The sequence below is a fragment of the Eriocheir sinensis genome, chromosome 13 (assembly GCF_024679095.1).
Source record: "Eriocheir sinensis breed Jianghai 21 chromosome 13, ASM2467909v1, whole genome shotgun sequence".
NCBI classification, from domain to species: Eukaryota; Metazoa; Arthropoda; class Malacostraca; order Decapoda; family Varunidae; genus Eriocheir; species Eriocheir sinensis.
The window spans coordinates 4,591,541-4,618,286 of NC_066521.1; the positions used below are offsets into that span (position 1 = coordinate 4,591,541).

General features: G+C 40.8%; 1 protein-coding gene and 1 non-coding gene across 2 annotated transcripts; both read left to right on the forward strand.

Moving 5' to 3' along the window:
- The first annotated feature begins 2,661 nt into the window (after nucleotides 1-2,661).
- LOC126997903 (S1 RNA-binding domain-containing protein 1-like) lies at nucleotides 2,662-26,727 on the forward strand. Its single transcript, XM_050859116.1, has 7 exons — nucleotides 2,662-2,811; nucleotides 14,248-14,366; nucleotides 14,606-15,028; nucleotides 15,386-15,600; nucleotides 17,242-17,353; nucleotides 25,029-25,136; nucleotides 26,146-26,727. The coding sequence occupies exons 1-7, from the start codon at nucleotides 2,796-2,798 to the stop codon at nucleotides 26,290-26,292; spliced, it is 1,140 nt and encodes a 379-aa protein (XP_050715073.1). The 5' UTR covers nucleotides 2,662-2,795; the 3' UTR covers nucleotides 26,293-26,727.
- Nucleotides 13,849-13,922, forward strand: Trnav-uac (transfer RNA valine (anticodon UAC)). The gene has a single exon. It is a non-coding gene; the product is annotated as a tRNA-Val (tRNA).
- Nucleotides 26,728-26,746: the final 19 nt, after the last annotated feature.

A 26,746-nucleotide genomic window follows, 5' to 3' on the forward strand; every position in this document is an offset into this window, starting at 1 on the left:
AGTCACTACATCTATTAAGTTGGGATGAATTTTGTAGTCCATTAATATGCTGATCAAGCTCTCCCTTTTTACTGAATCATATACTTTAGCATAGTCCACTGACATCACATATAATGTTTTTCTATTTTTGAATGTATTGTCAATACAATATTTTAACACCATTAAATTGTTTTCTATTCTGCCCTTTTTTGTGAATCCGTTTTGGTTATCTTTTACTAGTTTATTATCAATTAAGTGTTTTTCAATATATTCTTGTACTGTTACTGACATAAATAACTTATATGACACATTTGTTATTGCTATTGGCCTTAACTCAGAAACTTTTCTTTGGCACCATTATTGTTCTTGACTCTTTCCATTCATCAGGTACTGTTCCGTTTTCTAATATTTCCCTGAAGCTTTCTGTCAATAACTTTATAAATTTCTCACTGTCTTGAAGTGCTTAATAGAATTCCCCCTTCATTTTGTCCGGACCCGCTGCCTTTTTGTTCTCTAGCTTCTTTAAGCCTTCTTTTACTTCTTTCTCTTGAACTATGGGGCACTCCATCTCCTTTATCACCCTGTTCAGTTTACTCACTGTATCAAAATGTTCCAGTGTTCTTTAATTTCATCCCACACGGCCAAGTCTTCCCCCTGTTCGTTCTCTATTAGTATTTTTACAATATTTTCTGAGAGTAAGTTTTCCTCTCTTTTTCTTGTATATACTCTTTTTGTTTCTGCATTCCACACTTCTTTTACATTATTTTCATTCATTCTATAGATATTCTTCCAGTAGTCTTGAATCACTTCTTTAATTTCCTCTCTAGGTAACTCCTATCCACTTTCATCGTAGATTCTCAGTTCACCTTCTTTTTTTCTTTCCTTTTTCCTCAATTTATCAGTAAGTTCTCATAACTTTTTCCTATCAATATTTTCCTTTATTTCCTTTGCTATTTTTTCCTCATAATCATACACTGCTGACTTCCCTTTCTTATTGGTCTCTGTTTTTGCTAGTAGATATTTTTCTTTATAATATATTTCTTCTTGTGGTGTTGTAGCATTTCTCCTGGCTCGGTTATATTCTTTCCTTTGTTTTATACACTGCTTAATTTTGTCTGTTATCCATGGTTGTTCTAACTTTTGTTCCTGTCCACCTCCTTTAATTTTCCTCCTACTTTTCTTCTTAAGGGTTTTATCTGCCTCATCCCATAGTATTGAATTCAGATTTCCTATACTTATTGTGTCTTTGTTCTCTAACCTCTTTTCCACTTCTCGTCTATACCTCATTATAGTCAATCCAGGAGGAACTGGCGGATTGGGGGGTGAGAGGTGCGGGTCAGCCCCGCACCGCACCTTGCCACACACTCTCAACACTTCTCGCTTCCTCTCATATGTCAGCTATTTACTACCTTTAAATGAATTTAATTAAATAATTGGATAATCCAATAAGGTTATATATAGCGTTAAGATTGTTTCGTTTTTAAGATAATAACAAATATTTTTTATAAATACCACGACACTTGACAGAGTTGTATTCCAACGTTGTCATTCTACACATCCAGAGCCCAGGTCACTTCTCTCAAGGTCATGGAAGGGTCAGCAGGTGGGCCCATGGGCCCGTGGCCCGCTCCCGCCTCTGCCTCTACGTACCCTCCCTTCCTCCCGGCCCCTGCCTCTCCACGTCGTTGGCTGCACAGCCGCGAGAAAGAACTCATTTACAATGATTGATTGATTGATAGTTTATTGTTGCAGGTAAACAACAAGGGAGAAGGGAGGAACATGCCATCCCAACCCCCAGGCAGGACAGAGTGTGATTATACAACTATTAATACATGTGTAGGTAGCACCATGAAACTAAAAAGATACAATGGTAGGAAGGAAAGCACAACAAGGGAGGGGGCGTTACCTCCCCCTGGACAATAAGACAATAAAATGTGGGGACGGAGAACATTGCCCAAGCACTAGATGGGAATGAATACAGAGATAGAGTAAATACTAGTCCTTAAAGTAGAATACTGCAGAGATCACAGCCTTGTATAGCACGGCAGTAGTTCAGGCTGCCACACACGGCATCACCACCTTGGTGCAAACTGAGGGTTTTCCTTGAGGATAGCAGGGAGGACATCATGGTTCAGGAAACAAGTACTTTGTAGACGAAAAAAACAACAGAGGATTTATCATACCACTCACAAGAGTAACTGCAAGAACAGCAAGAGCCACTTATGTTAGTGAAAGAACTATTGAAAAAGTCTGCGCCAAACTGGATCATGAGTGCATGACGAACAGGTCACCAAGACAGCCTGTATTCTCGTCCCCGAAGAGAGAGAGAGAGAGAGAGCGAGAGAAAAAAAGGAGGAGGAGGAGGAGGAGAAATAAATGAAGGGAGGCTAATGGTGGTCCACTTATATATAACACCTTGACTCTAATCCCACAATTGGAGACAAGAGATGTGGCAGCGTGGTACGGGAGGAGAGACCCCCGCAGAACCCCCCCAATCCTCCAGTTCCTCGTGGATTCACTATAGTCTCGAGTCTTTATCAGTTTTAAAGTATTCATATTCTTTCCATCTTTCTGCTTTTACTCCATTTGATCCCTTATCTTTCCTTTTCAATGTCACTGTAATTAGGTTATGGTCCGATAAATCAAACTTTTCCTGCTTGTCATCAATTTCCATACTTATGTATTCTAAAGAGGGAGTAATCCGTTACAAAGGCTGTACCTACTACCGGAATGACCTCTTCCGAGCCAAGACCAAGACCAAGACGCAGCCCAACCCTCAGCCCTTCCTTCAGCTGCTCAGTTGCACACCTTACAAGATGTCAGCCCGGGAAGGTATGAACTAGCCTATTCAAACTGTATTATCTCAATAAGGAACGCATTGATCACCTCCAATTGCACACATGATAGGTCGTCAAGTACTGTCGTGTAATTGTACAGGATAGCCGTAGTAATTCAAATATGGGTGAAATAATGACTGATATAAATACTTGAGTGGCACGGGGGTCTACATTATGTATACCCAGAGTCGTCTCCAAGAGTCCTTTTATACTAATGGGGGCATCCTTGGGGTGCCTTCTTGAATGAGGAATTCAGAAACTCCCTGGTGTGAGGTGGAGGCGGTATGCGGGCTGTAAAGTGGGAAGTAAAAGGGATTATGGCCTGGGTAAATTTTTGTCAAAGGTCATTCTGGGATTTCACGGATCATGCTATTTTTTTTAATCAGCATGACTTATTACTTATAAAAAATATTGGATGTAAATAATTCTTTGATTGCTGCTTCCTACTTCTGGTTGGTCTTCTCTTCCATTTGATAATTTTTAAATTTGAGTGTTATGAGACACCATTTGTTGAGCAAATAAATAGATAATAACCATAGTATCACCATGGCAGTTGTTCAAAGATTGCTATTATGCATGTGCTGATATCTAATTTCTTACTGAATCGGCTGCTAGGTAAAACTAGGGAACAACTACTTCTCCCCCTCCACCACCCCAGGCCCCCCTACCCCCCAACACAAGCCTGGGGACCTGTGGGAAACTGGGGTTGTTGGGGGGAAGGCAAAATCACTGAAAAAATGGGCTTCCAAAATATCCCTTGAAAAATCCCTAAATTAGGGAAAATTCCCTGTTCTCGAAAGTAAGGAAAATCCCTAAGGTATACTCTCACATGCGTGGGCTAATCGCTAACCACGCATACCATCGCTAACCAAGTGTACCGTCGCTAACCATGCGTACCATCGCTAACCACCCCAAAACAGCCCTGAGCCTTGACTCGAGGTCATCTGGGGCTTGGGCTGAACAGGCCCTCAGCACGGCAGCCGTTGCGCTGCGTGTTCTAAAAAAAAAAAATAACCACGCGTGGTGTTTGCAGAATTTGGAGTAATCGACGTTATTGAAGTTTTTCAGATACTTGAAGACTTGAATCATATCCCCTCGCAGGCGCCTTTTCTCCAATATAAAGAGATTGAGTCGCTTGAGTCGTTCATCGTATGGTTGAGCCCTTAAGGTTGGAATCATCTTTGTGGCACGTCGTTGAATCCTTTCCAATAAATCAATGTCCTTTCTGTTATTAGGAGACCAGAACTGTACTGCATACTCGAGGTGCGGTCTTACCATGGAATTATACAAGGATAGCATCACGTCTGGCGTTTTACACTCAAAGTTCCTCGCTATGAACCTGAGCATAGTGTTGGCTTTGTTGTAGGCTTTTTTACAGTGATTCGTGTGTTTCAGGTCACTGCTGATAGTGACTCCAAGATCCTTTTCCTCCTGCATCGCCTGCAGAGGCCTCCCATTCATGATGTATGTGTGGTTACTATTTCTGGACCCAATGTGCATGACTTTGCATTTGTCAACATTAAAGGAGATTTGCCATGTTTCTGACCATTCGATAATGTGATTGAGGTCTTTCTGAATGATTTCGCAGTTGGTCTTTGTGAGGGCCTTTCCACCCACCTTGGTGTCATCAGCAAATTTCGATATTGTTGATTTCAATCCTGATTCGAGGTTGTTGATATATATGATGAAGAGAATGGGTCCCAGCACTGACCCTTGAGGCACTCAACTAGTGACTGGAAGCCAGTTGGAAGGCTGTCCGTTTAGTAGTACTCGTTGTTTTCTGCCGGTGAGCCAATCTCTTATCCACGTGATCAGATTGGCTCCAATGCCCGCCGAGTGCAGTTTCTTAACCCCTAAAGGGCCGGAGGCGGCTATAGCCGCTTTTCCACGGAAGGGCCGGGGGCGGTTATAGCCACTTTGCTTTTTTCGCGCTAAATTTATTTACTTTTCGGTAATTTTCGATGACCATTCGTTGGCAACACTGCCAGAGATATGTTTAGGCTACTGCTTCAGAATCTTGCCCGCTCTCACGATGGACAGGCGTACTGACACGGATTCTGACGCGTCCGATTTCCTGCCAGACCCTGCCGAGCCCAGCAGAGCAACACGAGAATGAGAAGAGTATGCTACAATGACTCCCAAACCACACATCACAAGACTGTGTTACATAGAGAAAGCTTAGAGTATTGACTATATATAAGAATTAGAGCATGGGGGCATCCGTTTTCATTACGCACTAGTCAAGGCCACACAAGCGAAACGAACGCAGAGCGAGCAAGAGCCTCGCTAACTCCAAAAGTCTCTCCTCTTCAACTCAATATTTCTCCAAAACCACAGCACATAGAAACGTTTTCATGCAATAATTAAAAAGAAGAAGAGTTGATGATGACTATGACGACAAAGTAATTTGTTATTGCATTGTAGTTCAGCAGAATCAAGTGTGTGAATATAGGCTATTTTCAGTGTTTGGTGCTGAGGTGCCGGTCCTGTGGATGTTGTAGATGACCACCCAGGCCGGCCCTTTAGGGGTTAAGGAGTCGCTCGTGCGGTACCTTGTCGAAGGCTTTCTGAAAGTCCAGGTATATAACATCACTGGGGATGTGGGCATCCCAGTTATTATATATACCTTGGAAGAAGTCTAATAAATTTGTTAGGCATGAGCGCTTGTTTCTGAAGCCATGCTGGGTGTCGGAGATTACATTATTGTCTTCTAGAAACTTGGCAAGTTTGGCTCTAATAATCTTTTCGATTATTTTTCCTGCCACTGATGTCAAACTTATGGGCCTGTAGTTTAATGCAATGCTTTTGTCTCCTTTTTTGAAAATTGGTGTTACGTTCGCCATCTTCCAGTCTTCCGGGACCTTGTTCAATTTAACAGACTGGTTGAATATGCTAGTGAGTGGCTGAAGTATTTGTTGTTTAAGCTCTTTTAATAACCGTGGTGACAAACCGTCGGGTCCCGTTGACTTGTTCGTGTTGAGTTTGTCCAAATACTTTTTAACTTCTTGGTCGCATATTGTGTCAATTTCCAGGGGTGTGATCTCACTCGGCGGGTCAGGGCTCTCGGGAATGGTTTTGATGTCCCCAACTGTGAATACGGATGCGAAGTTACTGTTGAGGATTCTGGCCATCTGTTTACTGTCCTGAGTTACAGATTCAGTCTCATCTGTCAGGGGACCAATATTGGATTTTACTTTCTTTTTCGATCTGATGTATGTGAAGAATTTTTTTGAGTTTGTTTTGATGTCACGCGCTATTTGCTTTTCGTAGTTGCGTTTACTACTTTGAATGAGGGTGCGACAAGCTCTGAGGCTGGTGTGGTACTGAGTACGGGCTTCGGCCGTGTCATTTTCTTTCTTCAGGTTATAATTCCTTTTTTTAAGTTTACCGCCCTTTTTATTTCTGTGGTCATCCACGGTGGATCCACGGTACCATTTGCTCGCCTGGGTTTCGTAGGCACTGTAGCCTTCTCTACCTGCAAAAGCTTATCTTTGAAGTTGTTCCACACGTTGTCGATTGTATTGTCGGTTAGGTGAAGTTGGTCCCAGGTCGCAGAGGGAAGCAGCTCACGGGCTAGGTTGAAATTTGCTTTTTTGTAGTCTGGTATCACTGACGGACTGACTTTTACAAATCCACGTCCTTATCGGTCGAGCCAATACGGCTCACTTGAGCCTGGAAGTTGCTGCCCCAATACAACATTCGTCTTGGAAGACGCACAAGCATTTTTCATGGTATTTTTTAGGAAAAAAGTGCGTCTTGTAAGCCGTAAAATACGGTAATTGGATGGTCAGCGTAGTTGAACCCCCACCCCACCACCCCCAGTGCCCCAATCCGTAGTCGAGCAACTCTTGGGAAATGTCATGTTTCATAATTACATATGGTACAATACTGACGGTTAACCCATCCACTTCTTGTAAGTTGATGCTAGATCATTTTTACCGAGTAGTTTAGGGTACAAAATAAAACAGATTTGTGACAGCTGTCATCCCGCACTGACGCTCCTGTTGTTAACTGACCCGGGAGTGACCTACCGACTGCTACGTATCACCCTGGCCTCCATTATACCCAAACTATAAGTATCGTGCGTTGAACAATATCCGTTTGTTTTCTGACACGTGCTTGTCACAGTTTCATGCGACCGCGAATCACAAAGCGCACGTGACATGCCCTTGTCGCTGTTAAACTCGGTATTGTGATAGTAATCGGTCCTTTTGTCAACCTACATGCATACCAATAAAGAGGTTAAATATTCAGTTAACACCTACCAAGATGTGAAGTAGACTGATAGTTTGAGGGAGTGAGAGTGTCGGGCCTTCCATCCATTATGGCAGCTTGAAAACAACTGACTTCAGGAACCCGCCTATAGGTGCCACCACTGATGCACCCTTGCGTAATAAAATTTCACGAATGTATTCCTTTGAAATTAGAAAATACAAATAGCTGCAGCATTAGTTGCTTTAATATATAGAAGAAAATAACGTAGAACTCTTATAAGACCGTTTTTTGTCCGAAATTGTTATGATCCATGCGCGTTCTGGATATTATTGACTTAGGAACTAGTTTCTGTGGTGTAGTATTAGGCAGCTAAGAGGCTCAGTCTGCCCAGGAAGCTGTCGTGTCAAACAACAACATTGGACTTAGAAATTTTCAAGGCACCCCCACATAATCAAGCCGTTTACACAGTAAATTGGGACGACCAGTAACTAAAACCTTCACAAATGTGAAGCAAAAGAAGTATCCTATGCAGTACCCATGCAATTTTTTCGGTATATTAGAAGCAGTTGTTGGCTAGATTAACCGGCTCTGCTATTCCATTATCATACATATTTTTGGTTTGACCACTTCTTCACCACTTCACTGTGGTGGTTAACACAATTTATATACTAGTTCTGAATGTGCTATTCATCATTTTTCAGTAATATTGCTGTTGCAAATTACTCATTTTTACAATTTTAATTTCACTCAATAATATGGGAGCTGATGGGGGCGAAGCTCCACCAAAACAGGTGGGGGTGTCAAGGGGGAGCAAAGCCCTGTCTGGTAGGTGTTAGTTTTTATTTAATTGGTTAAATTTACTTGATTTTGATACTTAATTGCAACCCGTTTTGTCATGCGTAGTGGTGTCATGCTGTAATGGTGAGGGGCAAGAACTGGCAACTGGAAGTGGTACTGGTGAAAAACTGAAGTTTTACCTTATTTTCTACTTGAAACCTCTTGGAAACCCACAGGAAATAGTGTAGAGATTAAAACAACTGTAAAAATAGCCATGAAACGTGTGCTAACATGCACTATCAAAGGTGGCGTAAACTCATTGCTCACCATTTTACTCTGTCCACTGCCAGTGAATACAAAGGTACATTGCGAAGTGAATCTAGTGTATTCAATTTAAAAACAAAAAACAACAACAAATCTATCTAAATTAAATCCAACCTAACATGACCTAACCTACCTGTATCTAACTTACCCTAACCTGTGCTCAACCATAGATTCAATTTTACCCTATATGTAACCTAACAGGGGGATCAAGACTGAAATGACTATGTTATGGTTATTATTCAATTGCACAACATATGATGCCTCAAAACACAGAAATCAACATAAAAAAAATATCAAATGGAAAAAAAATAGGAAGTAAGAATAAATGAAATCAATAGCAAAGTGGTTTACCAAAAATAAGCTGCTGCACTGCACAGAAGTCTTATTGTGACATCACCTTTGAGATGGATTTTGAGTGTGATCAACCTTAAGTTTTGCACAGACCCTCCTGGTAGATAGTGGTGTCTTGCTTATGCTCCGATGAATGGATTGTATAGCTTTGCCACCTCAAAATATTACATAAACCTTCATATTATGGTTAATGGGCAAAAATACGTATACAGGTAACTCTCGATTTACGCGAGTATTGTGTCCTTGGAGAGGTCATGTAAATCAAAAACAATGTAAATCAAACAAGAGGTAGGCTTCTATCGAAAAATAAATATGCACTTTATTCAGTGGAGAGAGAGAGAGAGAGAGAGAGAGAGAGAGAGAGAGAGAGAGAGAGAGAGAGAGAGAGAGAGAGAATATCCATATCACCGAGATATCCACTCAGGCACTCAGTCTCAGCCTCACTCGTATGAGGAAGAAATGAGGGACACCATGAGCGACTGGCTAGTATTGGTAACGGTACCGAGCAGTCTGGTACTGGTACTGTACCATATAGCTGGTATCGTTAGTATCGGTACTGGTACTGTACCATATAGCTGGTATCGTTAGTATCGGTACTGGTACCGGTACCGGTACCTGCCCACCCCTACTGTTGAGTAGCGTGGGTACTGTATTGTTGTTCAAGTGGCGCGCGGGAAGAACTGAGCTCAGCTGTGTGGCCGCGGCGCTGTGTGAGTCCAGTTGCGTGAGACATCTGGTGGCCACTCCATATAGTATTGCGTATAAGTAAAAAAAAACGTGTAAATTAAAAATTTATTTGAATTTTGGACCCTGCATTATTTTAAAAACGCGTAAACCAAACTCACGTAAATCGAGTTATATGTAATATTGAAGAGAGGGTAACCACCTCTTGCGAAGTTGATACTTACAGTATGGATTCTTTTTTTTGGTCCCCGAATGCAGTGCCAGGACCAGGAGGGTGTATGTGAGTGAGATAGAGGGAGGGAATGTTAGAGGGCGACCTCCAGTGAAATGGAGAGATAGGGTACAGGAGTACGTTAGGGAGAGGGGAGAAAGATCAGTGAGAAACTTTGAGCAAGCAAGGAGGGAGTGCCTGAATAGAGAGAGATGGAAACTTCTGCCGTGACCATCTCCTGGTGGGAGCTCCTAGGAGCAGGTGTCGATGAAATGATGATGATGATGAATGCAGTGCAGTAATAAGTGACTTCCGGAAAATAGAGGGGTCGAGGGGGTGAACCCCTACTTACTAGGGTAATCGTTGGGGGCGAAGCCTCCCTGTCGGGGGGTCGAGGGTGGGCGAAAACGCTAATTAGGTAGGTTATATTAGGTTGTTATGTTAGGTTAGGTGTGTGTGTAGTCGTGGCCGTGATCGGTACTGCGTCTGGCTCTGTGAGAAAAGTGCTGCGTCGATATGGCTGGCAAAGCCAAGGCCCCGTTGGATTTATGTTACGTTTGTAAGGATTTCACAGGCGAGAAATGGATTGGATGCTGTTTGTGCCCTAAATGGTGTCATGTGAAGTGTGCTCATTTGTCTGGAATTAAGCAGGAGAATATTCCTAAAATTAATTGGATGTGCAACCCATGCCTCCATAAAGCATCTCTGGCTACCAAAATTGTGGAGAAAATGGATGAATTCAAGCAAGAATTATCTTAGGAAATATCTGTGGTTAAGGATGAAGTTGAATCAAGGGCTGTGAAGGTGCAGGAGGAGCTGGGATCAGTTGTTGACACACTTAAACGTGCTGAGCATGCTGAATCTAGCTGGGCTGAGGTGGCAAGAGAGGCAAGAAGGTCAAGAAAAATCTCTTAGATGTAAAAGCTTCTACACAGGAAAAGAAGGCAACAGACATGTAGGATGAAGTCTCCCAGGCATTGAATGGTATTCAAATAACTGATTCAAGATTTACAAATAGAGGTAACATTGTCATGAACTTTGATAATAAGAACACAAGGGATGAGGCTGCTCAAAAACTGGAGTCTGTTGAGCAAATTAATACCAAGAGTGTTGGAAAGATGAAACCAAAGATGATGATATGCTATGTGCATAAAGAGGAGACCAAGGAAAAAATAAATGAGACCATCTTAGGCCGCAATGAGCTCTTACACGCCATTGGGGGTGTTGAGGATAAGATTGAGCTGGTTTTTAGCAAGCCTGCGGCTGGCGGCACGATGCACTACATTTTGAGGTGTGACCCAACTGTAAGACAGCTGATTTACAAGAATCACGACAAGCTAAAATTAGAATGGGGAATATACACAGTGAGAGACAGATACCATGCAATTATATGCTATCATTGTCAGAGATATGGCCATCTTGAGGCCAACAGTACTGCCAAGACCAATGGAGATGCCCAAAATTGTTTCAAATGTGCTGGCAATCATAAATCACTGGAGTGCATCATGGCTGAGAAGAAATGTATAAAATGTGTGAGATACAAGAAGCCTGAAATCAACCACTCAGCAAATGACCAGTGTTGTGTAGTTCTCCAGACTGAAATTGAGAGAATTCGTAACATAGCCAATCATGGCTATTAATTAGTGTCTGTACTCAAAGATAAATTGTGTGTGACGAATGTTCAGTGTGCTGAAAATAATTGTTGAATATTTAATTGTGATGCTATAATGAAAATAGCAGACATGAACACTGAACTAATTGTTATATGTGATATTATTCGTGAAGTAAATTAAGACACTCACTCACTCACTACGGTGTTTGAGAATAAGTGCATCGAAGACTACTATTGAGGCTAACATTGAAATTGTTGACGGCCCTCGTAGAGCACTGCATCAGCGGCGGAGCAGGGCCTGAAACCTCATCAACGGTAAACGGTAAACTTATTTGGCATGCAGTGTAGGCCAGCGGAAATGCACAGCATGGGACGGGACAAGCTGGTGGCGGGGGGTTGGGACCACTACATTGGTTGGTGGTACAGGTAACTCTCGATTTATGCGAGTTTGGTTTACGCGTTTTTGAAATAATGCGGGGTCCAAAATCCAAATAAATGTTTAATTTACATGTTATTTTCATTTATATGCGATATTTTATGGAGTGGCCACCAGATGTCTCATGCAACTGGACTCACACGGCGCCGCGGCCACACAGCTGAGCTCAGTTCTTCCCACGCGCCACTTGAACAACAATACAGTACCCACGCTGCCACGCTACTCAACAATAGGGGTGGGGAGGTACCGGTACTAACAGTACCACCTATACGGTACGGTACCGGTACCAGACTGCTCGGTACCAATACTAGCTAGTCGCTCATGGTGTCCCTCATTTCTTCCTCACATGAGTGAGGCTGAGACTGAGTGCCTGAGTGGATATCTCGGTGATATGGTTATTCTCTCTCTCTCTCTCTCTCTCTCTCTCTCTCTCTCCACTGAATGAAGTGAATATTTATTTTTTGATAGAAACCTACCTCTCGTTTGATTTACATTGATTTTGATTTACGCGACCTCTTCAAGGACACAATACTCGCGTAAATCGAGAGTTACCTGTAATGGGTGGTAGCGGGGCGGTGACGGGTGCACCTCAGGAATTGAAAACTCAATCACTTTGTGATTTCTTGAAAAAAATAGCATCTCCATGATAAAAAGTATGATATTTTGTCCAGAAATAAGCAGTCACTGTCTAGGAAAGTAGGCTACCCTTGCTTCAATAATCACCCAAAATACATACGTAGCATTAAGGGGAGCGGCCAGTTGGGGGGAGGGGTTAAGGTGGAAAAAAATCCCAGGTAGAGCTACACCATCTGGCAACACCCTGATGAAGTTTTACACCTATATTCACTATATCTGCTGAGTTATGGCTTGAAATATAACCCCAACTTTGTGTATTTTTCCATCTTTTTTTCATCTTGCACGATGGTATGCGTAACGATCTCAATACGTGATTTCTTCACCTTTGAAATCTATCTTCTTAGCCATATACGGTATGCATCAATTTCAATGAAACAAAGACTCAACAAACAAGGAAGGCCAGTATTTTAACGTAACAATGCGATATTTTCAAAATTAATGGCACAAAAATTTATAAAAATATTTTTTCTGCATTTTTTTCAAAAATTTTGGCAACTCGAAGAAATTATTCTTTTTTTGTCAATTGAAGCCAGATATTAAAAAAATGGCATTGTTATACTGAAGACCTTAATATGACCTTTCCTTTATGTGAAGCAGATGACTCTACAATAAAAAAAACTAAGGGGAGATAGATTAAAAAAAAAAAAGATTTTGGAGGGGGGGGAGGGGGGTTGGCAAAAGTGTGGGGGGGAGGTAGGGGAACTTTTGGACCACAGATCTTATCTATATAGTGGTCTTGACTTCCCATAAAATTTTCATCTCAATACAATAAAAAATAACTATTTAAAAAAAAAAGGCTACTCGCCTCAAACTATATGGGCTATATTGTTAAGGTGCACATGGTTAAGAACTAACCTAAGTAAACCTGATATAACTATGCCAATATTGTCGATATATACGTAAGAGGCAGTTAGGGTTCTGGTGATGGCTCTCGAGGCACTGCACAAGGAGGCGAAGCCCTTGGGATGACAGGTCTCCTGGGCCAAGACCAAGGCACAGGTGTTTGGAGCATTGCTAGATAAAACAGTACAGCCTGTTCTTGCGTGTGGCGAGGACATTAATATCTTGGAAAATTTCACATACCATGGTAGCATAGTTCAGAACAACAGTGGGTCTTGCCAGGAAGTTTTACGGTGGATTGGATTGGCCTGTGGTGTTATGGACTTGCTCAGCATGAGTGTAAGGTGTTGTTGATACCTGTCATGGGATATTGCTCCAGTTATTCAGGGATGTGACATGCTACCAAGAAACCGACCCTTCTCATCGGGTTGTTTCTGTAAGAGACAAACCTGAGTGGAGGAGGCCAAGAGGATGCCCACAGAGCTTATGGCTTGAATAAATTGATAGATTCTGCCAGGATGTACTTATGATTGGAGAGGGGTCTGCTTGAAGACATGCCTGGAGGAGCCCGTGTGTTTGGCTTCATAGGGCGGAGAAGGTGATGCGCTCCTTAGTGTACACCCCCATTGATGGGTTGATTGACGGTAGCAAATGCCCATCCTATGCACTAGGTTACTTAGATTTATAAAGGCAGGAATGAATTGATAATTTTGCTGCTGGCACCAAACAAATAAATTGCTTTGACTCTGGAAGAAGTGTGTTCATCCTTTTCTGACTTACAGATTTTTACAAATAGTATCCAGATATCATATGTTATTTATATAAAAAATAGTTGTCTGCCTTTGTATGATGTCATTTTCCAGAAATTTGTAACTAGGAGGTGGGGTCATATATAATAACACTATGTATATGTGAGAGATATCCATAGTTTCCTTCACATTTAAGGGGCTTCGTGGTGCAGTGGTTAGCACACTCGGCTTACAACCAAGAGAGCCTGGGTTCGATTCCCAGGCGGAGTGGAAAAATTTGGGTGGCTTTTCCGATACCCGACGCCTCTGTCCACCCAGCAGTGAATGGGTACCAGGTATTAATCGGAGGTTGTGTCCCGTCTCCTGGGATCTATTCCCTTCTCCTATAGTAATACCTTCCCCTTCTGTCTCTCTCTGGCGTATGACCAAAGATGTTGCGCTAACTAAACGAAACTTTCCGACTTCCTACGCATCTTGTTCTTTGTTTAAGTCTACCCAAAAAGTCAAGAACCATCAATGCTGTAATTGTTTGCTGTACTTCCTCCAGACCCCCCAGCAGGTTGTCTCAATTATAACTGCTGTTTCTCTCTCTGTAGCCCTTGACGTCTCAATAGAGATCTTGGAGGAAGTGCAGAATGTCCGGGAGGTGGAGGTGTTGTATGATGGCAGTGGCAGCAGCAGTGGAGGCGGCGGTGGTGAACAGCTTGCCCTATCGGTGAGTTCCCTCTTGACTGTCCTCCTTTGTTTGCTTGGTCTGTGCTTTCTGTATATTTTAACAAGTTTGCTTCTTGTATTATGTTAGCACATGAAACAGCATACCTGTCTGTGTGTTCATGTTCTCATAGAATGTGTATGTAAGATGGGAGTGATTCAGGTATGCAAGTATGTTGAGAGTATCTGTTAAACTCATATTTTTGAATCTATATAAATAAAGGCTTATTCACTCTTACTCAGCAAAATGAGGTGCAGCATATACCCTCAAACCAGTTGCCGCAACTCCACCAAGAACAGCAGCAACTGGCACCACCACCACCTAGACGGCCACAGCGGCAGCGGCGACCAGTACAGCAGTACCATCAACAGCAACTGGAGCAGCAGCAGCAGGCAGCCAAACAAAGACTTCAGCGGCAACAACAGCGACAGCAGCAACTGAAACAGCTGCAGCAACAGCAGGCCCAAGTACGTCAGATGCAGCAGCAACAGCTGGCCCAACAACGAGTGACACAGCAGCAACAACAAAAGCAACAACAGCAGCAGAGTCAGCAGAGGGGAGTGAAGCGCAAGGAGCCTGAGGTGAAGGTGGTGCGGCAACCAAAGGCACAGAAGACCACTCGGAGCGAGGTGGGAGGTGCCGGCACCCTTAAATACCGCAAGCGTGTAAGTGGACGACTTTGCCTCTCGAGTATTTTTTTCCACCAGCCTAAGTACATCAACAACTCTCCTTGATTTTGCAGGTTCAATATCCTGGCTTTTTTTTATTTTGTAGACAAAGTTTTGAATAAACACAATTCCAGTATGTATTGCTCACTGGGATACATACAGAGGGATAAATTTTTCTGCTTTGTACACAATACATCTCACTTGTCATTCTGCTTCTTACTTATGTCTTGTACAATTGTCATATTTGCAAGTTTCTTTTCTTTCATAATATAAGGACATGGTTTACTTAGGTAACCTGTTTCACATTTCCTCATATTACTCTCAACCACTATCTGTTGTTACTTTTATTTCCAGGTTCCTGATGATGACATACAAATAGTGTTTGAATGGGATCCAGCCCAGGTGATAGCAGAGCGACAGAATGTGGAAGAGTGGGTGGCACGCAATGTGGTGACCATGTTTGACCAGGAGAACACTCTTCCCTTCATTGCACGCTACCGAAAAGACAAAACTGGGAACATGGAAGTTGAGAAACTGCGAGAGATTCAAAACTCATATTCCCAATTAAAGTAAGTTGTGTATCACGGCTCCTGACCTCAGTTATCAATGTCAGTTTAGATCCTTGATTTAGTAACACCCAATTTTCCCATTTGAAACCCTCCTCTTATTTCCTCTGTTTTCGCTGAAATAATAAGAAGCCTATAAATCAACAAGTAAAATAAGTAATATAAAACTCATTTAATCCCTTCATTACGGCTGGGTGAAAACAACACCCCGCCCCATATCTGGAATGGCCGCGTACGCCAAATTTCAAACGTTGCTACTGGTTATAACAAGTTTTCAGCCATAAACTCGACATAATCATCATGTATTATATATAAAAACATGCAAAATTAAATGGTGCACATAAAGAAACAAATTATTTGATAATTTTGAGATGTATGCATGAATATACAGAGAAATTTGCGAGAGATTAGCATCTCTCTCTCTCTCTCTCTCTCTCTCTCTCACACACACACACACTCACACACACACACATACACATGTAGATTAGATGGCGAGAAAGGGAGGGAAGGCTCGAGGAACATCAAGCTGAAACTTGTTGAAGAGGCCCCCCCCCTCTCTCTCTCGCTCTCTCTCTCTCACACACACACACACACACACACACACACACACACACACACACACTGCAGAGAGGAGGTATAGGGAAGGGAGGAAGAAAGAACAGACAGCGGGATAAATGTGAGGGGGAGGCCGGAGCTCCCGCATGAGCCTCACGCCGCGTCGCGCACACACACACACACACACATACACACACACACTGCAGAGAGGAGGTATAAGGAAGGAAGAACAGACAGCGAGATGGATGTGAGGGGGAGGCCGGAGCTCCCGCATGAGCCTCACGCCGCGTCTCACACACACACACACACACACACTGCAGAGAGGAGGTATAAGGAAGGAAGGAAGGAAGAAAGAATAGACAGCGGGATGGATGTGAGGAGGAGGCCGAAGCTTTGCATGAGCCTCACATTGCGTCCCTGAGCCGAGGGGGCGGTGAGACAATGCACAAATGTGGCCATGTGGCAACTCGAGGGAAGAAGAACTCCACACACACATATATCATTTCTTTCTTATTATTTTTGTTATTTTCTGTTTGAATTAAATGTTACTATCAAGTACAAATGCGTTCAAGATTCACTTACGTTATTACACAATAATAACATTAAGAGTCAAATAAGACACTGTATCATATCCGACCTACATCCTAAAAACAATCATACAATATCCGGGATGAAATAACTCGTGTGCTGGCTAAAGCGAGCAAGGATGCAGTATACGCGTCCTCGGATATGGTACAGAGCACACAAGGACGCAGTATACGCATCCTCGCGTTGAAAGGGTTAATGAGATTTTTAGTGTAACAGTTGGTGTGAAGGATCCACATGGAGGCTACTGTGATGTACCACTCACCCCATCCCCACACTCATCTGGCTCACCCACTTCTGTCATCATCAAAGCCAACCCCTATAACTACTTGTTATATATTCAAAATCATCACACAATTTTGTATTTATTCTAAATTGCTGTTAGTCAAAAATGTTATTTTGGAAATCATTATTGGTGAGATGTTACTTTATATATTTGTGCATTGTCGATCAGATGTTTACTTATTTATATAGATTAATATATTTGTTTTCACTGTTTTAAAGGCATGTTCAAGAGAGGGTGCTGAAAATCTTAAAGACAGACAATAAGAAGCTGCCAGAGGACCGCAAGACATCGCTACTGTGTGCCACAACCATGCATGAGGTGGAGCACCTGGTAAGTGCTCAGTCATGCTAAATAAGGAATAGTTATATAGGTGCTATGTGAGGCGTCTAGTGCTCAAGGGGCGAACAAGCCAATTACCTAGTTTTGAGCTACAGGCCTTCAAAGTCAAGAATAGCAAAAACATAATGAAAAACACACAGCAATATCATGACACATCAATAGAAAGTTTTCAGCCAGACAAATTGAGTGGAATCAGTGTTTGTGTGAAAATGTTTTAATTATTAACCCTTTCCATTAAGGGTTAAGGCGAGAGTCCGGGTAGGAACGGTGTTGCCATATCTCTGGTAAATATGCATGAATCACTCTGATTTTTATGCTATGAAATATTGACAACATGTAGATCAATTTTAGACATTCAGCCTCATTCTAGCCCCCAACCCCGTCAGCCCCCAAGAGCCCCTTCTGAAACTTACGAGTGTTATTCTGGCGTGATCATTGGCCCCACGACTCTCATTTTTTATTGGCTAAGACACATTTTGATGTGCATTGTTTCTCCGTCTTTAGATTTTTTATTATTTTTTTATATTTTTTTGGGGAAAAATATAATTCGCTTTTTTTTACCCAGAAAATATTAATACAAAATGACAACTCACATATATAAAAAAACAGCGACATACATCGGATGAAAAAACATTCTTCTGCCTTTTAGTTTTTGTTTCATTGAAATCAAGCTAAAACTGGCTCCAAAATAGATTTTAGAAGGGGAATAACTTACATTTTGAGATACGGGCCGATAAAGTTTATCGATCGATCTCACCTGTTATAACACACTAGGAAGTCTTTTCAGGTATACTATGTGTTTTATTATGATTATCTACAATCTGATAATACAATCAGATGTGTTTCCAAGCATATCAGGCTCCTAATCCCCCCCTGCCCTTCCTAAAGGCAAGGTATTATTTCGTCAAGCGAGGGGTATCAGAGTTGCAGGAGCATGATGCGGTGGTGGTGTCAGGCTCAACACGCTGTCTTTTTGTGTCCTTGCTCTTCTTCCAGGCGTCCCTCCTCTGCTTAATCTTTTTAGACACCCGTCCCATGGCTGACAGCAGGCAAAAAGCAGGATACACTGGGTAAATAACATGCGGTGTAGCGGTATCAAGTATCAGCGAGTGAAAGGCGGGCGGCATCCGTCCCCTTTCAGCTACACAGGTACTGATTTCATTATGTACAGTGCTCAGCCATCAGCCCACACTCTCACACTCACCCAAGGTTGCCAGACTTTCCTAGTAATCAATAGATGTATGCTAACTTTCCTGTTTTTTCTTATATAAACGTTTTAGTATGACTTTCTACAACTAACAAAACATCTGTCGAGTGGGTATGGGTGGGGGGGGAACCACTTATAACTAAGGAACCATAGGGAATTATACCTAAAACTTTCGGAAACATACTTGTAAAGGGTTCCCCTAAACCTATTAACAGTGGTGCCCCACAGGGTTCTGTCCTATCTCCCACTCTCTTTCTGTTGTTCATTGATGATCTTCTTTCCAGAATGAACTGTCCTATCCATTCTTATGCCAATGACTCCACTCTGCATTAGTCAACTTCTTTTAATAGAAGACCCACCCTACAGGAATTTAACGATTCAAGGCTGGAGGCAACAGAACGCTTAGCCTCAGACCTTACTATTATTTCCGATTTGGGCAAGAGGAACCTGGTGTCCTTCAACGCCTCAAAAACACAGTTTCTCCACCTATCCACTAGACACAATCTTCCAAACAACTATCCCCTATTCTTTGACAACACTCAGCCATCACCTTCCTCAACACTAAACATCCTCGGTCTATCCTTAACTCAAAATCTCAACTGGAAACTTCATATCTCATCGCTTACTAAATCAGCTTCCTCGAGGCTGGGCGTTCTGTACCATCTCCGCCAGTTCTTCTCCCCCGCACAGTTGCTATCCATTTACAGGGGCCTTGTCCGCCCTTGTATGGAGTATGCATCTCATGTGTGGGGGGGCTCCACTCACACAGCTCTCCTTGACAGAGTGGAGTCAAAGGCTCTTCGTCTCATCAGCTCTCCTCCCCATACTGAGAGTCTTCTACCTCTTAAATTCTGCCGTCATGTTGCCTCTCTTTCTATCTTCTATCGATATTTCCACGCTGACTGCTCTTCTAAACTTGCTAACTGCATGCCTCCCCCCCTCCCACAGTCCTGCTGCACACGACTTTCTACTCATGCTCATCCCTATACTGTCCAAACCCCTTATGCAAGAGTCAACCAGCATCTTCACACTTTCATCCCTCACGCTGGTAAACTCTGGAACAATATTCCTTCATCTGTATTTCCTCCTGCCTATGATTTGAACTTTTTCAAGAGGAGGGTATCAGGACACCTCTCCTCCCGAAATTGACCTTTCTTTTTAGCCACTCCTTTGACCTCTATTCAGGAGCAGTAAGTAGTGGGCTTTTTTTTTTTTACGCCCTAAAACTGTCTCCTTTGCTGTAAAAAAAAAAACCACGAACAATTTTAGATTATTAAAAAATTTTTCGTTTTTTTTTGGCTGGCTACCCGGACGCTCGCCTTTAGAGCTCTGATACAGCCAACTTCACACACTCTGCAGACAGGCAAAAACACTTTTCTGTCACCACCCTTCTACTGGACTATAGAGACCGATTTCCCATTTTCACGTTCACAGAGGTTGCACAGTGCTTCCATCTAGCGGAAACCAGTGAAAACTCAAAATTCACCATGTTGGTGTGTTCGCCCCTCGAGCTCTAGATGCCTCATATATCTGCATTCATATTGAGCTGCATTACATGTCAATACAGTGATTCTCAAACTGTGTTCCACTGCACACTTGTGTACCATGACTGTCCCTCTAGTGCACTGTGTATTTTTTCCTAGATAAGTGTATCATGCTTCTCGAACATGACAACATTATTATGTTTGCATTGAAGATGTAAAACTAAATGAATGAGTGAATATATAACTAGTCAGGTATACAGGCATACCTTGGTTTACGAGTTTAACTCGTTCCGGAATTTTGCTTGCACACCAAAACACTCGTAATCCAGAACGAATTTCTTCATTGAAAATAATGTAAATCCCATTGATGCGTCCCGTATCTCAATTTTTTTTTTATATAAAAATCATTTTACATGGTATTTTATCTGGAATTAAAGTAATTTTACTAACAAATAGCAATGATAAATAATATAAAACACAAATCAGTGTGTTACGGTTGTTATGGAGACTCCTGCAACCGGACCAAGGTTTAGCAGCCGCATTTCCCTATTTTCGAGGCATCGGAACTACCATATTTGATGACTTGTAAGATGCATGGGCTTATAAGATGCACCTCTAAATATCAGCAGACATTTGAAAAAATATAATATCCAGGTTTGAACCACGAGTGTCAGGTGAAGATTTTTTCCCTGACATTCGTAGCCCCCCACTATCAGGTCATTAGTATTAAAGTTTTACATGTATTCAGATCCTTATCAAATCCCAGTACTTGACATTTAACTCTTTCGTTGCTAAATGCTCGCAGCAAGCACTAGTGTAACTTGCCAGTGGTGCTAAACACTCGCTGCAAGCTCCAGTTGCACTCAAATTTCCTGCGTATGAGTGTTCCACCACTATTTCTCACCCCACAGCATTGCCAATTTAGTGGGTTTTCCACGAAATTTGGTGGAAAATCATATCAGCCTAGCGCGGAAAATCTACGGACGAGTAACTGGTGGATGTTGTTGTCCAATATAGAGGTATTTTTGCATAGCTTCACCTATCACATGACTGACATTTTGAGCAAATAGTTGTAAATTTTACAGTTGGCAATACTGCCCTGCCAACAACCCATCAAGAGATTACTCAGTAGTTGCCTTACGGCTGACCGTCGCGCACGCATAAATGTACGTCCTCACAGGCAACACCTCCTGAACGTGCCTGTACATTCGCAGGAGAGGCTTACATAACCGAATCTTATAGATCTTGGCCTCCTCTTTTCAATGGTGTTTTTGTTTTTCAGCTGTGATGAATAGTTTTTGAGATACAGAGGTTAAAAGAGCGAGCACTAGCGTCACTTGCTGGTGGTGCTAAAAGCTCGCCACGAGTGCCAGTCGCACTCACAACAAAAAACACCCCCTGAACGTGCCTGTATGTTCACGGGAGAGGCTTACATAACCGAATCTTATAGATTTTGGCCTCCTCTTTCCAATGGTGTTTTTGTTTTGTAGCTGTGATGAATATTTTTTGAGATACAGCGGTTAAAAGAGACCCCCTTCTCCTGCTAAGGTGCCTGAGCGCGGCTGGGGGGATAGTCTTGTTGCGAGTGCTTAGTAAGGAAAGGGCTGGGACCCTCCAGAATTGGTCCTTCTTATAGACTCGAGGGTGCTGATTTGAGATGTAAACAAACATGGCGGATGGAGACAGTGACATTCAGAGGGGTAACAGGTATAAAGTTTGTGCAACATATTTCTTTATTATTATTTTACATAATAAGTTTAGTTGTAATATTCCAGTACATTTTTAAAACAAGAAGTGTGAAATTTCAAACTTGAATGTGCTTCAATGTTTGTTGAACATGTTCGTAAATTAAGAATGTTAATTGTAGGCTATCTGAAATATGGGATTCATGTCATCCTTGAATTTGGCCATTTTCCCATAAAAGTTGCCATGCTGTCTTGCCGCCATCTTGCCTGGACAAACTACGATATCAACACTGTGTTTGTAAACATCGGGTTCTGCGCATGCGCAGATCAGGATGGGGTGTCTTAGGATACGTGGATGGCAGATGACACAACACCGGCTCACTATAAATCAAAACCTTATTGCTTCTGTTCTTCTTGTAACTAATTTATTTATGGACCAATATCTTTTATTCAGAAAGCCATTTAATCAGGAAGGATAGGAGATTAATGATCACTATCGCTCGTTTTTCATAGAATAGTAAAAAATATTTCCTAGATATCGATGATAAAATATTAAAAATTTGAAAAATGTTTGTCAAAAATCTAAATCAACTTCAAACAAAAGTTAAAATAGTGAACATAATTCTTTTTTCATACTTTCATAAACGGAATAAAAAGGGTAGACTTAAATAAATGCCTAAAATAAGAAGTTAAGATAACATTTTTCCTTTATCATGTCCTGTATACCAAAAGAAAGAGGAAAAATAAAGATATTTATAAGCAAATAATTAAGTTATTACTTATTTGAAATTATTACTTAAAGAACGCCTAAAATAGGTGTTGCTTGTAATTATTATTTAAAAAAAATAATAGTAATTATTACAAGTTTCAATGATCGGATGATCGGAATGGTGACCGGAACAGCAGTACTTAGAAAATGATCGGATGATCGGAATCGGATCACTTGCCCAAACTGATCGGATGATCGGGGATCGGAACAGCAAAAAAGTGATTGGTGCCCACCACTGATATATATATATATATATATATATATATATATATATATATATATATATATATATATATATATATATATATATATATATATATATATATATATATATATATATATATATATATATATATATATATATATATATATATATATATATATATATATATATATATATATATATATATATATATATATATATATATATATATATATATATATATATATATATATATATATATATATATATATATATATATATATATATATATATATATATATATATATATATATATATATATATATATATATATATATATATATATATATATATATATATATATATATACACACACACACATATATATATATATATATATATATATATATATATATATATATATATATATATATATATATATATATATATATATATATATATATATATATATATATATATATATATATATATATATATATATATATATATATATATATATATATATATATATATATATATAGTTAAAATTTAATTTTTTTTCAATACTAAAACGTTATAAAACATCAAAATAAATAAAAGTAACTACATATGTACTATATTAACACATTTAAAATTGATAAGAACAGTTAAAATGAATATGCTTTCTAATACGTATTGCGAAATAGCTTGTAACGAATAGATCAATGTATTAGACAAAAACATTAAACAAACTCTCAACAACACCCGGTCCGCACCTTCGCCCTAGCATGGAGGTAGGTGCGGCGAACTAACAAACTACTGCACGACTACTCTCACACCGTACTCTAAAGACAACGACACAAACACGACTCCCCTCTCCACTCCATGCCACATTCCCTTCCAACATACGAGTTCGCGATAATATGAGTCATCATACTGTGTCTCCACCTGCACGATGCATCAAGGTCACACTTGCAAGCTTGCACAACCATTCACAATCGCACTCTGCAACATTCACAATTCAGATCTGCAACGCTCACAAGTATCAACATACACTGGTCCAGACAAGGAGACACACAGACAAACATACAATAAAACATTTACATCACATGTTTTAAGCGTACTACTTTGTTTAGCGTAGCGTGTGTTTGTTTGGTTTCATTGTTTACATCGTCAGTCGGCGGCAGTCGCGTCACACACTTCACACTGGGCTAATGGTCCGTCCATACTAGCTACATGTGTTCTAATGAGAAAATAAGAACCAAGGTGCTAGATCAAAGTGATATTCATCCAAACGAGAAAGCAAGACACAATGCCGACGATCAAACTGGCGGCGATCAAAATGGCGGCCATAAATCCGGATTATCCGAAAAATCGGCTTATCCGAAAGAGGCTTCCCCCCTTCCATTTCGGATAATCAGGGTTTTACTGTATATATGTATATATATATATATATATATATATATATATATATATATATATATATATATATATATATATATATATATATATATATATATATATATATACACATATATATGTAAACCCCTGTGATATTGCGGTTCAGTTTCCGCGGTCCTGGTATTTCTCATTTTTTTCTGTAAGACCTATTAATTTTGATATCGCATATATTTTTGCCATTTCATGGCATTCTGGAGCATAGTTTATGAGTTTAAATCTCCCGCGTCATGATAGAATGGCCCTATGTACTGATTCAGCCAATCAGAGCGTCAGTATTGTATTCTTAGCCACTGATTGGCTGTTTTGTTCTAGAAGCATCTCACTGCTTCGCATCTCACAGGGAGAGAAGCTGTTCGCCTTGTTCTGTCCCAGTTCCGCGTGTTTCCCTTCAGTATACAGTGTTTTTCTGTTGTTTTAAAAGTGTGTTCAAAGACCATAAGATGCTTTTAAAAGTACCGTAAAAGTTATAGCAACCTGCCTAGGGTGTATTTAAATAGAGTATTTCTATTTCGCGGATTTTCACTTATCGTGGGTGGGTGTGGAATGTAACCCCCGCGATGGAGGGGGGATTATTGTATACGTATATATATGTACCTACATATATTATTTCATACCGGAATTGATGCTTAATATGTAGTCACATATCAATATAGTAGGCCTTAAGGCTAGGTGTGCCAACAAAATTCAAGAGATATCTTCAGTGTGCAGCTGACCATAAAAGTTTGAGAACCACTGTGTCAGTACCTTGATCAATGTAAGGAGAGTATGGCATGTGACCTGCTTGGCTATAGTTCTTGCTTTGGAAAAATTTCAGTAATAACTGTTTTGAAAGCTGACTGTTATGGAACATCATCTGCTTTTTATTCACTTCTGGTACAGACTGCTGCATATAAGGGCACTGGAAAGCGAACATATGCTGAGCGAGCACGGGAGCTGGGCCTAGGACCTGCTGCCACGGAGGTGTTACAGGGCACACAGAACAAATATGTGAGTACTGGGTTAAAAAAAAAAGAAGTTAGATGCTTGTTATACTGGATTGTTTTAACAGATGAGTTATTTGTAGGGTAATTGTGGAGATTCACTACGTGCCTCCAAAATACTATATTACGCCTCCATATTGTACTTAAGGGACGAAATACATGTCCCATAACCATAACATGAAGGCGGAAAAACTTAAAAGTAAAGAAAAAGTGGTAAAGGTAGTGAAAAGGCATATTATACATACGCGCACTTTGTTTTGGTGTTGTCGGCAGCTCTTGCTCTTGCGGTATTGAGAGGTTAGCAGTGTTGCCAACAATCCGGTTAGCGATGGTACGCTAGGTTAGCGATGGTACGTTTAGTTAGCGATTAGCCCACGCATGTGAGACCAGGTCCACCACGCTTTTTTTTTATATATTTTTTTTTTTTAGAACACGCACCTTTACCTATTACTATACCCAGCCCAAACCTTCACAAAACCCTTTGGTTAAAGGTGCGTGTTCTAAAAAAAAAAAAAAAAAAAAAAAAAAAAATAACCACAAGTGGTGGACCTGGTCTCACATGCGTGGGCTAATCGCTAACTAAACGTACCATCGCTAACTTAGCGTACCATCACTGACCGGATTGTTGGCAACACTGCTCACCTCCCAATACTGCAAGAGCAAGAGCCACCGCCGACACCAAAACAAAGTGCGTGTATGTATAATATGCCTTTTCACTACCTTTACCACTTTTTATTTACTTTTAAGTTTTTCCGCCTTCATATTATGGTTATGGGACATGTATTTCGTCCCTTAAGTATAATATGGAGGCATAATATCGTATTTTGGAGGCGTGTAGTGAATCTCCACAAGTACCATTTGTAGTACTTTTAATTTACAACTTGTACCACAACTGAAACTCATGCTAGCTGTGTATTATGCAAGAGAATTAGTACACAGTTGTTCACTACCAGCAGCTGGCTGGCTCTTCCATTGGTTGTTTCTTTTTCTCTCTTTTACTTATGTATTTTTATCAGCTAATCCAGCAGGAGCTGTATTCCCTCATTGACCCGAACCGTGAAGGCCTACGCACTGTGGAGGAAGTTGAGCAGGGTTTGCAACACATCATTGCTGATGTCATCAGCAAGGACCCACAAGTTCTGGACTGTGTGCGTCGACTGTAAGTGTTCTTGCCTCCACTTCATGACTTGACCAATTCAAGCATGATTTTATTTAGCAATGTGCCAATAGTGATATGTTTCTTATCTTAGGGCCACTTTCACAGTTCGACATGGTGGGTTAGTAAGCTTCCAAACTAATACTAAAGACTTCAACAATTCATTGTGTAGTGTTTTGTATTCATATTTAAGTTAAGAAATTTGAGGAAGCCATATGGGAAATCTCTTTTGTATCTGGTGTTGTTTTGAAAACCTAACCATTATGGAGTTCAGAAGATTGAATAGTTTGGTTTGGGCGACCACAGTACCCTCCCGAGTTTCACGCTTGCTTCGTTCTAAAGGTATAGTGCTTAACTCGAGGATCGTGAAACTCGGGGTATTGAAAACACTGAAAAAGCGCTTATTTGTTCCAACCTGTGGAGAAGCTGACTTTTTTTCCCCTTTACTTCCTTGTTACCTC